This window comes from Cotesia glomerata, linkage group LG7 (genome assembly GCF_020080835.1).
Source record: "Cotesia glomerata isolate CgM1 linkage group LG7, MPM_Cglom_v2.3, whole genome shotgun sequence".
NCBI lineage: Eukaryota > Metazoa > Arthropoda > Insecta > Hymenoptera > Braconidae > Cotesia > Cotesia glomerata.
This window is the reverse complement of record NC_058164.1, coordinates 13,263,005-13,279,000: the sequence shown is the minus strand read 5'-3', so window position 1 is coordinate 13,279,000 and position 15,996 is coordinate 13,263,005. Positions and strand designations below refer to the sequence as shown.

Here is a 15,996-nt window from a genome sequence, read left to right as displayed (position 1 = left end):
TTAACCCTTCAGTACCCACGTTATTCGGCTCACCTTCTTTACTCTCGCCATGAGATAAAATCTCACATTTAATCAACATACGATCCAAACAAGTATTTCGGCGGAGCGCTTACCGAAAAGAGCCGATCTACGCCGCAGGGGACCGAACAGCTCGATTTTTGACAACCTTTAATACTCTCGCCATGAGAAAAAATCTCATAGTCTTCAAAAAAAATTTTTTTTTTTTATTTATCATGAAATTAAGTCTCTTTTAATTAACAGTTAAAAAGAATGTAAAATTTTCGAAAATAGAATGTAAAATATTAAATATTAAATGGTTTATTAAAGTGATAATAAATTTCGAACTAATTGTATTTTCGTACACAGAAGAAAAATGTTCTTGAATCAAGTATATAATTGTGAAGAACTTCATCTTTTTGATTTAAGTAGAAAAATTCTTGAACTTAATAAATTTTTCTTGATTTAAAGAGATTTTACTTGATTTAAGAATTTTTCGTCTTGATTCAAGACAATTTCCCTCTTCAAAATTATTATTATTATTATTATTATTATTATTAATTTGAAAATTTTATCTTTCTTGTCGAGTAAAGTATGCTTTTTAAAATTCACATGTTAGTCGATCGTTGGTTATTGGTTCAAACACACTGACTCATCTACCAATCACGCTTTCCTGATGAAACTTTATTGTGGGCTTAATAATGTGCTTGGCACTTATATGTTTGCGTCCTATGGTATGATACGAATATACTACCACTATAGAACAACATATAAACATAAAAAAATCATATGTCAACGTGCTATGGAACAGATTAGATCGAAAGTCAGTTAAATCTTATGTTCTTTGATACTTGTGATTTGATCGATGAATTAATTACACTGCGATTACGCAACAATAACAAAACGACACAATAATAAAACAACGAAATTATTGTGATTACTAGTTCTAAAATGTAAGTATGTATATTTTTTAATTTATTCATTAAAAGATATGTAAATAATTATTCAAAATAAGTATAAAAGGTTAAGTAAAAAGACTTTAGGGTTTACAATTGTTCAAAAGTTTAGAAAACGTTGCTTTAAAAAAAAAAATTAAAAAAAATAAACATTACAGTCCAAAAAATCTTTAGTACATGTATGTTTTTCAAATAGTTTTAAATATTTTTATTTTTTTGTAGGGATATGGAAAAAAGTTCTAACGAGCCGATTGACCTGAACGTGTTTAAGTGCAACGAATGTTCTTCCAGGTTTCGTCATAAATGTTTTCTCATAGAACATCAGATAATAATGCACTCTGAGAATACTGAAACCAAAAATGAAGGTTATTACTTTAGATCAAAATATTAACTTAAAAATTTCAAATATTTATACCTACAATTTTGAAAAGTTATGCCTTTTATGAAACTTTTAATTACATTCAAGTGAAGAAATTAATTTGACAGCTTGAAGTCATAATTTTTTTCATTGAAAATTTATTTAGTTATTTAAGTACAAAAATATATAACATTAAATAAATTTTTTTATTTTTTTAAGCTACTACTTTGGATTTTAAACGATCCGAAAAGTAGGTATTTATTTTATTTTTTTGACATGGTGATTCTATTAGGTAACCATTTTGTATATTAATCTATATAAATCTTATCATTTTGTAGAAGAAAAGAAGAGAACCAAAAAGTTTATAAATCTACCTTATGTGAATACAGAAACAAAAAAAAGTTTAGGGTTAAGGAACACATAAAGACCGTTCATTTAGAAGAAAATAGATACGAGTGTTGTGGTAACTATGTAATATTTATTTAATTATTTTGATTTCTAAATAGTTCTCGACAAGTTGATTTCTTGCGAAAAATAGAACTCCTTCTCCTAAAAATATGGTCAATGGCTTAAACGATCCGGAATAGCATCTAGAAAAAGACGTTTTTTGGATTTTTTCTGGAGAAGAAAATTACAATTGTTATTAACAAAACATTGTTAAAAAAATTAGCCATCCAGCTTTTTGGCAAAATCTCAAAAAGTATACTCTCAGAATCTTTTTTAATATTTGAGCTATCACTTATACTTTTTGAGATTTTGCCAAAAAGCTGGACGGCTAATTTTTTTAACAGTTTTTTGTTAATAACAATTGTAATTTTCTTCTCCAGAAAAATCTCAAAAAACGTCTTTTTTTTCATTATAATTTATTTTTATCTTAACCTTCATTATAATTTGTTTTATTTGTTTCTTATGCACAGAAAAAATATATTCTCGAATCAAGTATATATTTTTGAAGAGCTCAATATTTTTGGTTTGAGTAGAAAAATTCTTGATTTAAGAAAATTTTTCTTGATTTAAGGAAATTTTACTTAATTCAAGAATTTTTCGTCTTGATTCTAGACAATTACTCTCTTCAAAATTATATTCTCGGTTCAAGAATTTTTCTCTTAAATCAAGTTAATTTTTTTTCTGTGTAAATATCTGAAAATATCATGTTAATCTTATTATTTTTTAGGCCAAACTTTTATTCATAACGTAGATTTCCACAGACACTGCGTAATCACTCACAATGACAGAAAGGCTGCCTTTCATTTACGGGGTTGTTACCATGCTAAAAAAGAACCGACTGATTCTCTCAACTCTAAATTAATCGATGAGTCTATGAAGAAAATAAGGCAAACTCAAAACGTCGAGATCTGATGAAAACTCGATTTTCGAAAAACGGGGTAAAACCAATAACTTCCCGATTTTTCGAAAATCTTCGATTTTCTTAGCAGGAAGTTAAAAATTTTTTTTTGTGATACGCTCTCAACATTTTCACATTGATTGAAACAAAGGTGATTTTTAATATTTTTATTTTTTTTTGTAGAGACGAAAAACAAGCATTAGAAAAAAAATCTAGTCTTTCTAATTGTGAAAATTTTATTTCCACCTCCGATTTATTAAGTTGGGTAAAAATTGAACAACCACTAAATATTATAGTTTTTTCTACATCTACTAGTAAGTATTATTGTTATAATTAAATTTATTTCTATGTAGCGATTAAGAAATCATTTATAAACATTATTTTAAGGTAAACCAATGCTATCTGGAATGGATAACACGATTGATCAGGAAGAGCCAATGGACCTCAGTATAGTAACAATTGATTGAAAATTATGCCCAATGAATAGAAGCAATTGAATGCAAAAATCAGGTCATATTCTGCTATTTTATAAATTAAAAAAAACAAGCTTGGATAATATAAAGTAAAATGATTTTTTTTTGTGAAAAATCTTATAATTGAATAAAAGATTTTAATAAAATATACTAACATAATTAAACTGTAATTAACAAAATCACAAGAATAAATTACATATTAAAAAGAAAAAATAAGTACATTTCCGTTATTGTAAATTAAATTTTTTCATTTAATGATGCGCATAGACCTTCTCTTTGACTGAAAATTTTATATTATTGTTATTTACAATAGTCATTTACGTTGAATTTTAGGATCTTCAATTTTATAGTAAAATTCTTCATATTTAACCTTCATGATAGAAAATATTCTGAAAATTTTAATTCCCTATAATTTGGTAAAATTAATAAATATTAAGACTATAATTTATCCACGGAAAAAACTACACTATGATAAATAATAATCGATTTATAATAAATCGTGATTTTAATAGTTAAATTATAATATTAATTTACTATTCAAATGGTATAATTTAATAATTATATGGTAATTATTGACTAGACTAGTAGGAAATAATTCAATATAGGAAATAATTCAATATACAATGAGAAGAATGTGGTTTCTCAATGTTGATCTGTAATAACAACAGAAAAAATATTTTTTTTAAGAATATTTATTAAAATTAATTTAGAATATTGTTGACATATGTGTGTCAGTAGGAGTAGCAGAAAAATTACTATTTTCATAAGAAAATTGTGGAAATTTTTCTTGTTCTTCGGTGATAAATTTGAGCTCAGGACTACTTAGGCTCTGATCTGGAGGAGTTAACTCAATACTAGCGTTAGTAAATCGACTGTCAAAATATTGAGTATCCGTTTCTGATTTTAGTTCAGGTTTAAATGGTGGCAAAATTTTCTTCTGCTTTAGATCCAACCAGTTGATTGATGAGAAGAATGCATGCTCCATAATATCTATGGCGTCGTCAGGTCCAGCGCCTTATCGCCGGTCTGGGTCTTTCATCAATAAAGCTGCAAAAATTGGCATGTTGATAATTTAGAACAAAGCGGTGTACCCGGTTTCGAGTACCAGCGTACACTGAGAGAAAAATTTATTTAATAGTAATAAAAAAATTTATTTGAACTTGAAAAGAAAACTTAGTTAATAGTTATAAAATTTTCTTAAATACCAATATGTGTTTTTAATACGAATATTAAGTCATTAAAACAAATAATTTCAAAAAAAAAATTAATATTAATCAATTAATTATAATATATTCAAATATATTTTCACAGTAAAATCTTTTATTAAATAGTAATAAAATTTTATTACTATTAAATAAAATTTTCTCTCAGTGTAGGTACAAGATTGGAGATTAATTTTTTTTACGTATCGAGAAATCTCTAGCCTCATTGGAAACGAATTTAAATCCCAGCGTGGGTAAAATATTAAGGGGGTCTTCTGGTTTGACGCCCTGACTTTTGAGCATTTTTTTGTAAAGACCGATGAAGAAATAGAACTTTGAACTTTTAACCATTTATTTATACATATTTCAAGAGTATACAGTTAAATTTTTAGCTCAAAACATTCAGTAGAATTAAAGTTATAGTGGTCTGAAGACACTCGCCTCGAAAAAAAATTGACGCTCACTTTCTCCATGATATCAGCTGATTGGCTTATTTAAAACAAAAAAACCCGGCGCGTTTTAAATCTGTATACTTAAATGTACTGAGTACACTACGATCAAAAAAAAATTTGGAAAATTTTTATTTTATTTGCATCAAAAAGTTGACAAAAAAAAAATTGAAATTCGGACTTTTTTTTGTTCCGAAGTCTGTTAAAAATCCAATTTTCAAATTTTTTTTTGATCGTAGTGCGCACTCGGTACATTTAAGTATACAGATTAAAAACGCGCCGGGTTTTTTTGTTTTAAATAAGCCAATCAGCTGATATCATGGAGAAAGTGAGCGTCAATTTTTTTCCGAGGCGAGTGTCTTCAGACCACTATAACTTTAATTTTACTGAATATTTTTAGCTAAAAATTTAACTGTATACTCTTGAAATATGTATAAATAAATGGTTAAAAGTACAAAGTTCTATCTTTTCATCGGTCTTTACAAAACAATGCTCAAAAATAAGGGCGTCAAACCAGAAGACCCTCTTAAGAATTTAGTTATTTTTTTGTTACCTGATAATAAACTTTCAGCCTCATTAGAAATAGTTTCGAGGAATTTGACTTCCTCTTGTACGATAAGTTGGCATACTTTTGCTTGATCATTGTCAAAAAATGGTAGATCTCCCAATATCATCTCATACATTACAACTCCAACACTCCACCAGTCAACAGCTCGACCATAATCTTTATTCTCGAGTACTTCGGGGGCTAGATATTCTATAGTACCACAGAAAGTTTTTGTTGTTTGACCTATTTAGATAGAAAATAAAAAATTATTACTTTTTTGATTGAAAATTTTATATTATTGTTATTTACAATAGTCATTAACGTTGAATTTTAGGATCTTCAATTTTATAGTAAAATTCTTCATATTTAACCTTCATGATAGAAAATATTCTGAAAATTTTAATTCCCTATAATTTGGTAAAGTTAATAAATATTAAGACTATAATTTATCCACGGAAAAAACTACACTATGATAAATAATAATCGATTTATAATAAATCGTGATTTTAATAATTAAATTATAATATTTACTATTCAAATGGTATAATTTAATAATTATATGGTAAAAACTACTATCTCAAGTAGTAATAAATTTTTTGTGAATGTCTAAAATGTTAAAGAATAATATTTAATATTACAACTTCAACGTTTATTATTTTGCACGTTAAACATTAAAGTACACGGAGAAAAAAGAGTAGATTGCGACTGCTGTTAAATTTTAGCATCGGAGCAGCCGTGTGACAAATGCCTGCGAAAACCTATTTTCAACATTAAATAAAAAATTACTGTTTCTGAAGCTACAATTCCGGGATTCGATAATTTTTTTTTCAGAAATTTCCTCCTCTTCAAGAGTCTTTATTCCGATTTTCGATATCAACGACAGTTTTTGAGTTATTTACGAAAAACTGAGATTTTTTATTTCGTGTATGTTTTTTGTTTATAAAAAATTAAAATATTTATCAAAAAAATAGAAAACGAAAATTATTATTTTCAAAATTCGAATCCGCATCGAATGAACTATTAATCATATTTTTATCACAATTTCTAAGATATTTATCGGGAAATTTACACAGGATTCTCACAAAAGCTTCTGTTACTATATGTAACATAGTAATAGTTAGCATTCTACATAGGAATAAGATGTATTCTTTTTTTTCCGTGTACAATACGTAAAAGTTATCAAGCAAGGTAACTTTATTTTTCTTAATTGCAACGTTTCGTCAATTTTATTTTGACATTATCGATGAACATACAAGAATTTGGTCTACAACATCCTAAGTTCTTGAAATTATTAATAACTTAGATCTGACTCATGCATATGATATTTAATGTTATGTTACCTCGAAGTCCGAAGTACTATTTGAAACAATTAAAAATTAGCTAGAATCTGAGTAAATTTTGATATTTAGTTTTTTCCGTGTAATATAAAAAAAAATGTATAAATTTTTTAAAAAATTACCATAAGTGATATCTTCTTTACACAACCCAAAATCAACAATCTTAATATGCCCATCTTTGTCCAGTAGTATATTTTCCAGCTTTATATCTCGATAAATAATCCCATTAGAATGTAAATAGCCTAACGCAGATATTATTTCAGCACCATAAAATCTCGTACAATCCTCAGAAAAAGGGTATGACTCTCGCAAATGACAGAATAATTCACCACCGTTAGCATATTCCATTACAAAACAAAGCCGATCAGGCGTTTGAAAACTGTATTTCAATGATGTCAAAAATGGATGATTTGTCGTGCGTAAAACCCGGCATTCCGTCAACGTATGAGCAACTTCATTAGTGCGAATAATAAATTTTTTTTTTAATATTTTAATAGCGTAAAAGTGTTCCGTAGCTTTTTCACGGCATAATAAAACCTTTCCAAAGCTACCTTTCCCGAGAACTTTGAGAAATTCAAAATTTTCTAAATTTACTTTGTTTCTCTCGAAATTTTTGTTGCTAAATGGCTCTTCGCCATTCAATTTAACAGATAGCTTATTAATACTCGGTAATAAATAAGTATCTGTGCAATTTGTCGAATTGCTGCGTCCATTGCTGGATGATGACGTGTTTTCCATGTTGACGTCTTCTGAGAAGAATGATATTTGCATCTGTTGCTCCGACTGAGAGTGCTGCTGCTGGATTTGTTCTTCTTCGGCCAATCTGTCCGCAACTGATCTGTTTTTAATTATAAATTTAATTAGTCACTTTTTTCTTCATTAATTATTTACGTTAAAATAGATTAAAGTAAAGTAATTATGAATAAAGAATTATATTAAGTTTATCACATTAATAGATAAGCAAGCGTCTCTTTACACACGAGTGGCATATTTACTAATCTTTTGTTTGATTCATGGATTACGTAATTCTTGTTGGATTTAATTGTTTTCATTATACGACTATGCCCAACACTTAGGATAAATTTAAAACTGTCTCATTACTGATATTTTTGTGCTTCAATGACTTTATAGAAGAAATTTAAATCATCAATTTATCAGCGTATAATCTTTTATTATGTACCTGATAGCTGTGACCCAATCCTTACGTTGCTCCTCTGTCTGGACGTGAAACGTTCGCTCAATTTCACTGGTCCATTGCAATCCGCGAATCACGAATGTGAAGGGCTTAGGGCGCTCTGTTAACATTATTTGACAACCGCGAACGGTGAAATTGTTGTGTGGCTGCATTATCACAGTCATTTGCTGGTCTGGCTTTGATTTAAATCCCACCAAAGTTCCATCGTCCCAAAGAATAAAGTACCGCGATCGCCAATTTTTGTTATGTTCACCTGGAAAATTTACATTTTGTATTTAAATGCCTCATTGTTATTTTTATATCTGTAAAAACAAACCCGGAGAACTTCATAAGCTACATTTACATTCATCGTCGTATAAAATTCTGAATTCATACCATAAAAATTCAAGATCACACACTATGTGTGATTTTTATACCGTCCATGTGAGATATTTTTTTAAAATACTTAATAAGCAAAATTATTTTCAACAATTATCCATAAAGTAAAAAAATTTTTACGACTACATAAAAATGTGGAAGAAAATTTAATAAAAAAATTAATCCCTCAGAACTTTTAAAATATCTAAAAGTTAATAAAATATCTCACATATTTTTTGATGAATACTTTATATAAAATTTAAAAGAATTTTGATTGTTATAAAAAAAAACATTGGTATAAAATAACGTAAATTGTTTTCCTTTAAAATTTTGAAAAGTTTCTCATAAAATTATAAAGATTTTACAGAACTTTTGCAAAATAATTCATATTATCAAAATTTTCCAATTAATATATCATTCGATGAAAAAAATTAAAAATTATAAAAAGTTTCATCACTGTATCGATAACCACGTTCTGCACGTGCATGAAGATCAATATATCAATAAAAAATCACAATAAAAATCTCTCACCAAATCTAAAAATGATAATTTCAAAATTAATAATTAATAATAAAAAACGACTAAAAAAAAAATCAATAAAACTTAAAACAATTAAAATAAAATACCGAGTTTTTGTATCCATCCTTCTTTGATTACTTGCCGATGCTGTTCTTGCTGCTGACCGGATGAAAAACAACAACCCATTGTGAATCAATTTTTTTTTTGAAAAATTAAATCACTAAACTCTCACTTTATAAAAAGTAAAAACTTTTTATCTGTCACTTATTACGTCTTGAGCTTTACACTGAACAAAAATTTTATTTCAACACTGGTACACTTTAACACATATAACTGATGACTGGCACTATATGTGAATCCGTTTATACACTGATTATTATATACCCGAAACGGTCGGTCTAATCAAATACATTAATTTTCATTTAAATTTGTTAATATATTGATAAAATTAACGCAAATTATAAAAAAAATCAGTTTGATACAACCATCTGACGCCTGCTAGAGTTCATTTGAGTTTTTGAAACCCCCAAATGAAAAGATGGAAGTAAATTATATATATATATGTATCAATAGACAATGAGACAAACACAGTCGGAAAGTAAATATCGTATTACACTTAAATTTCTCAACACAGTAACATGGTGTCAATAAATAAAGTCGAGTCGCGTTATGAGTCCCATAAGTGTCTCTCTCATATTAACGAGAGTCTGGTTAAAAAAAAAAAAAAAACAAATAGAAGTCATAACGAAACTCGATTGTAACAGCTAACCGTCATTTAAATATGAAATTAATTGTTTTAATTTTTTGAATTTCTTCGGAATGGCTCGATGGATTAACTCTCAAATTTAATCAGATCTAAGTTTTGATAAACCCTTTCAAATGACGTGTCGTAGAATTCAAGCAGCTGATTGAAACGTAAAGATCCGATGAAAACTCGATTTTGACAAATGGGACCGAAATCAATAACTTCCTTTTTTTAGAAAATTTTCAATTTTCTTAGCAGGAAGTTAAAAATATAAAATGCAGACTTTAAACAAAAATTTTCTCATAATATATTCAACTTTTTAAACAATAATTATGTCGATTCCCACAAAAAATTATATGTTGGTTCTAAATACATGTTTTAACGCAGTACTTGTTTTGAGGTTTTCCTATTTCAAGTACCTGCGTTTTCTTATTCGACTAATAAAAAGTAGAGAACACCAAGAATAACTGTCTAAGAATGAATGTACACTATCTAATTTTTATTTGAAAAGTTACTTTTTTAAACCAAAAAAGAATGAAAATTAGTTTAGCATATATTTAATAATTTTAAGAATTTTTGAAAAAAATAAATTACGGCAAAAAAAATTATGAAAAAAAAGACATGTAAAAATAACAAAAAATTAAAATTGATTCTTTAAAAATAATTTTTCTTAACAAATTTGTTTGTTAAATAAAATTAAAAATAGGTCAAATGATTGTTAACTATAATAACATCCGAAAATGTATGTGTAATTAATATGTATACAAAAACGAAAACCTTTATCGGATCGCTCATCTAAACATATACACATATTTATACTAGCTTAACAAAATAAAGTTGATCGCAGTAAGTGTAAAACCGTTGTGTCGAACGGATGACATTTTATTTTAATCCACGTTATTTTTTTTTAATAATAAATGGCAATGGAGGGTAATCAATCTATTGTCAAGTATTCAGCTGGTTCTGAAGATATTGTTGTTCCTGTGATGTAAGTACTTATTTTAAACTATTATTTTATTATGATTCTACATCAGAACTATATTTCATCAGACTAAGAAAAGATTACTGTAAAAAGTTGACTTAGAGAAAAATTTCGAGAAAAATACTGTTTATTTTTTTATTTTTTCAAGAAAAGTATAGTTATAAAACTTTGAAATTTTTTCTGTAGGATTTTGTAAAGTAATTTTTTTTTTAATAAGAAAAGAAAATAAAAAAGTAGCGTTTAAAAAATGTTTATATTACGGTGCTAAAATATCAAAAAACGAAACAGTTGTCAAACGACTTAAAATTAAAAATCCAGGTATTTTTAGTGAAAATTTTAATTATGTTTATAATAAAATTATTTTTACACTATAAACAGAAAATTTGTGAGTGTTTTAGTTTTTATATGGTACTCTTCTGTATTTAATTTTCGATTTTTAATAGTTCTTTGGTTTTGTCATTAATGAATTTACAATTTTAATTTTTGTGTACTAATGCGTTTTGATGGTCTTACAGCAACAGAAGAAGAAAGAAACCTAATGGACAAAAGCGAGTATGTCAGTGTGGCGAATGTCTCTACAAAAGCTACCGCAGTTTCAATGTCAAGCGACATCACGCCAGAATTCACTGTAAAAAAATTATCAAACAGTGTTGTGGTAATTTATTTTTTATTCTATTAGCGTTTTCAACTCATTTACAAAGTGTTCACTTACGGATTGGTAATGGGTTAAAATTTTGATGACTATTATTTGATACTAAAATTGATAGTTATGAGTTTTTAAAAAAATCAGCAGACACTTAATAGTTATTAAATTTGATTTAAAAAATATATGAGTGTTAAGAATAGTAATATTAATGATTCCATTCATAATTTTTTTTTTCTATTTCATTCCCAAATTGTTTACAATTATTCATTTGTTCACACAATCTTAAAAGTTGTCCGATGTCTCAAAATTTCAACGTTATGGAGTTTTTTTGACAAGAAAATTATTGTTAAAAAAATTAAGAGACAATTGATCACTTTTAAGATTTATTTAACAAATTAATCTCAAGAAAAAATCCACGTATAGTAATTATAAAAAACAATGAATCATTTTTTTTAATTTTTTAATCGCTTCTAAAATTAATTTATGTCGACATTGATTAATTTTTTAAAAATATTTTTTTAGAAATAATTAAAAAAAAAACAACAAGTGATAAGACATTTCAATTTTAGTATTACATTTCTAAAAATAATTTCTATTAAATCAATATTAAAAATTAATTAATTACTAAAATAAATTCGAAAACCTCTAACATAGTGACTAAATTTCAGGAAAAATATTTCGCACCAAAGGAGACTGGTACTATCACATAGAGGACTTCCACCCGAGCTTGCGCGCGAGATACTTTACATCCAAGCAAAAGTACCAGATTCTCGGCTCTCAATGTTCATCATTTGGCAGTAAACGCCGGTCGCATCGGATAAAAGAGAAACTAGAAAGCAAACACTTGCTAGAGCTCCATCAGTTCAATAAGACTGGATCACTGGCTGATGATCTTGATGAGTTACCGCTCTACTATCGACTGAAATATCCTCAATCGCGTGGTGATAGTAATTATCAGTCTCCAGAGGATTATCAACTGGCATCGGCAAAGAGTCACCGCCAAATAGAATTGAAAATTCCAGGGAAAATTGATTTCCCTCCGGGTTTTGCTAGTGATTGTCAATCCTCTGGTATCACTAGTCTTCTCTTCGCGTCTTACATTATTGATAATGATTATCATTATGATAAGTTGGTGGATTATTCTGACGACACTGAATTTACTAAGAGCCTAACGATCTCAAAAGTTGATTACGAAGATATACTAGAGCAAGTAGTCCAGAAAGAAGCTCAAGAAATAATCTGGAAAGATAGAATTGACAACAACTACTGCAGCGAATTTAAGATCCAGTCGGTGAAGCAGGAAGATGATTCAAATATCTGGTTCTCACCTATAGAAACTGACGGTGCCAGCTTGGATTCTTTGCCGCCGAAGAAACGGATTTTAAGACAGTGTGAAACTGACGTTGTTTCTTCGAGCGTTTGCCAACAGGTAAAAAACAGCAGAAGTTTAAAGACAATTTTGAAAGGGAGTTATGGGAACGATGAAAATATCAACCCGAATGAGAACAAAAGTATAAAAAAAGAAACGGAAAACAGTTTTTTGGACTATTTTGATTTCGATAGATTCAAGATACTACGATTGATCGAAGATTTGTGAGATGGAATTATCATTTTTTATCTATTATTTTTATTATTAGCAGACTTTTTTTTTTCTTTTATTTTACAATTAACTTTGGGAAATTTATTAATTACTTAAATCATAGAAAAATATTATCATATAGGATAGATTTTAATTAATTTTTTATTTGATACTTTTACATCCATTGTATTGATCCACCTATTTTTATTTTTCGCAAACTGATAAGAAAGTTATTGCGTTTAAAATAATTAATTATTGATTGTCATTGGTGTAAAATATTCCTAACTCGTATTTACATACGAATAAAAATGATCCATTTAATACATACTAATTATTTTATATTATTTAAAATTGATGTACTAGATTTTTCTATTAAAAAAAACTTAAAAATAATCAAAAATTCATTATTAATTATTATTATTATTATTTATATTTAAAGACTAAAATTAAATTTTTATTAAGCTGAAGCAAGTTCGAGTTACTAATTTTTTTTTTTTTTTCGTAAATGCTATAAGAAACATTCAGATTTTGAAAAAAAATGCAGACTTGCGCGCGCACATTAAATTCCAGTATTTACAAAAACTAAGACCTTTATTGGATCTTTCATCCAAACATACATATAGTTATACTAGCTTAACGAAACCAAGTTAATCACAGTGAGCGTAAGAGTTTTGTGTCGAACGGATGACGTTTTATTTTAATCCACGTTAATTTTTTTTTAATAATAAATTGCAATGGAGGGTAATCAATCTGTTGTCAAGTATTCAGCTGGTTCTGAAGATATTGTTGTTCCTACGATGTAAGTACTTATTTTAACTATTATTTTATCATGATTCTACATCAGAACTATATTTCATTAGACTAAGAAAAGATTACTGTGAAAAGTTGACTTAAAGAAAAATTTCGAGAAAAATACTGTTTATTTTTTTATTTTTTTAAGAAAATTATAGCTATAAAACTTTGAAATTTTTTCTGTAGGATTTTGTAAAGTAATTTTGTTTTTAATAAGAAAAAAAAATAAGAAAGTCGCGTTTTAAAAATGTTTATATTACGGTGTGCTAAAATATCAAAAAACGAAACAGTTGTCAAATGACTTAAAATTAAAAATTCAGGTATTTTTAGTGAAAATTTTAATTATGTTTTTATTATAATTATTTTTACACTATAAATGGAAAATTTGTGAGTGTTTTAGTTTTTATATGGCACTCTTCTGTATTTAATTTTCGATTTTTAATAGTTCTTTGGTTATGTCATTAATGAATTTACAATTTTAATTTTTGTGTACTAATGCGTCTTGATGGTCTTACAGTAACAAAAGAAGAAGGAAACCTAACGGACAAAAGCGAGTATATCAGTGTAGCGAATGTTTCTACAAAAGCTACCTCAATTTCAGTGTCCAGCGACATTACACTACAATTCACTGTAAAAAAATTGACAAACAGTGTTGCGGTAATCAATTTTTTTTTATTTTATTAGCGTTTTTCAACTCATTTTCAAGTTATTCACTTTTGGATTGGTATTATGTTAAAATTTTGAGCACTATTATGTGATACTGAAATTGATAGTTGTATGTTTTTAAAAATATCATCAAACACTCAATAGTTATTAAATTTGATTTAAAAAGTACATGAGCGTTAAGAATAATAATAACAATGATTCTATTCATATTTTTTTTTCTATTTCACTCCCATATTGTTTGCAATTATTCATTTATTCATACAATTTTGAAAATTGTTAGATGTCTCAAAATTTCAACGTTATTGACTTTTTTTTAACAAGAAAATTATTGTTTACAAAATTAAAAAAATTAATACTAAAAAAAAAGAAACTAAAAAAAAATCCACGTGTAGAAACTATAAAAAACTATGAATCCTTTTTTTTTAATTGTTTCTAAAATTAAATTATGTCGACATTGATTAATTTTTTAAAAATATTTTTTTGGCAATAATTAAAAAAAAAAACAACAAGTGATCAGACGTTTAAATTTCAGCATTACATTTCTAAAAATAATTTCTAGCAAATGAATATTAAAAATTAATTAATTACTAAAATAAATTCGAAAACCTCTAACATAGTGACTAAATTTCAGGAAAAATATTTCGCACCAAAGGAGACTGGTACTATCACATAGAGGACTTCCACCCGAGCTTGCGCGCGAGATACTTTACATCCAAGCAAAAGTACCAGATTCTCGGCTCTCAATGTTCATCATTTGGCAGTAAACGCCGGTCGCATCGGATAAAAGAGAAACTAGAAAGCAAACACTTGCTAGAGCTCCATCAGTTCAATAAGACTGGATCACTGGCTGATGATCTTGATGAGTTACCGCTCGACTATCGACTGAAATCTCCTCAATTGCGTAGTGATAGTAATTATCAGTCCCCAGAAAATTATCGACTGGCACCGGTAGATAGCCACCACCAAATAGAAATGAAAATTCCAGAGAAAATTGATTTTTCTCCGGGTTTTGCTAGTGATTGTCAATCCTCAGGTATCACCAGTCTTCTTTTCGCGTCTTACATTATTGATAATGACAATCATTATAATAAATTGGTGGATTATTCTGACGACTCTGAATTTACTAAGAGCCTAACGATCTCAAAAGTTGATCACGAAGATATACTAGAGCAAGTAGTCCAGAAAGAAGCTCAAGAAATAATCCGGAAAGATAAAATTGACAACAACTACTGCAGCGAATTTAAGATCCAGTCGGTGAAGCAAGAAGGTGATTCAAATATCTGGTTTTCACCTATACAAACTGACGGTGCCAGCTTGGATTTTTTGCCACCAAAGAAACGGATTTTAAGACAGTGGGAAACTGACGGTGTTTCTTCGAGCGTTTGCCAACGGAAATCAACGATAAAGAGCAACAGAAGTTTAAAGAGAATTGTGGGAGTGAATCATGAGAACGATGAAAATATCAACCTGAATGGGAACAAGAGTCGAGAAAAAGAAAAGGAAAACGGACAACGTTTTTTTGGACTATTTTAATTTCGATAGATTCAAGATACTATGATCGAAGATTTTTAGGATGGAATTATCATGCGCTATTTTTTTGATTATTAGTAGACTGTTTTTTTCTTTTATTTTACAATTAACTTTGGGAAATTTAGTAATTACTTAAATCATAGACAAATATTATCATACAGGATAGATTTTAATTAATTTTTTATTTGATACTTTTACATCCATTGTTTAAAATATTGATCCACCTATTTTTATTTTATGTAACTGATAAAAAAAGTTATTGCATTTGAAATAATTAATCATTGATTGTTGTTAAATATTTCTAACTCGTGTTTAAATACA

General features: G+C 27.6%; 1 protein-coding gene and 1 long non-coding RNA gene across 2 annotated transcripts; both read right to left on the bottom strand.

Annotated features, from left to right (window-relative positions):
• On the bottom strand, positions 1-294 carry LOC123268922. Its single transcript, XR_006510331.1, has 2 exons — positions 176-294; positions 1-43 (listed from the first exon to the last, which is right to left on the bottom strand). It is a non-coding gene; the product is annotated as an uncharacterized LOC123268922 (long non-coding RNA).
• Positions 295-3,835: 3,541 nt separating this feature from the next.
• On the bottom strand, positions 3,836-8,921 carry LOC123269612 (RAC-gamma serine/threonine-protein kinase-like). The gene is given in 5 exon segments (XM_044735446.1): positions 3,836-4,176; positions 5,334-5,570; positions 6,787-7,502; positions 7,845-8,112; positions 8,843-8,921. Coding segments are annotated over 5 exon segments (1,641 nt in total).
• Between the last annotated feature and the right edge of the window lie 7,075 nt (positions 8,922-15,996).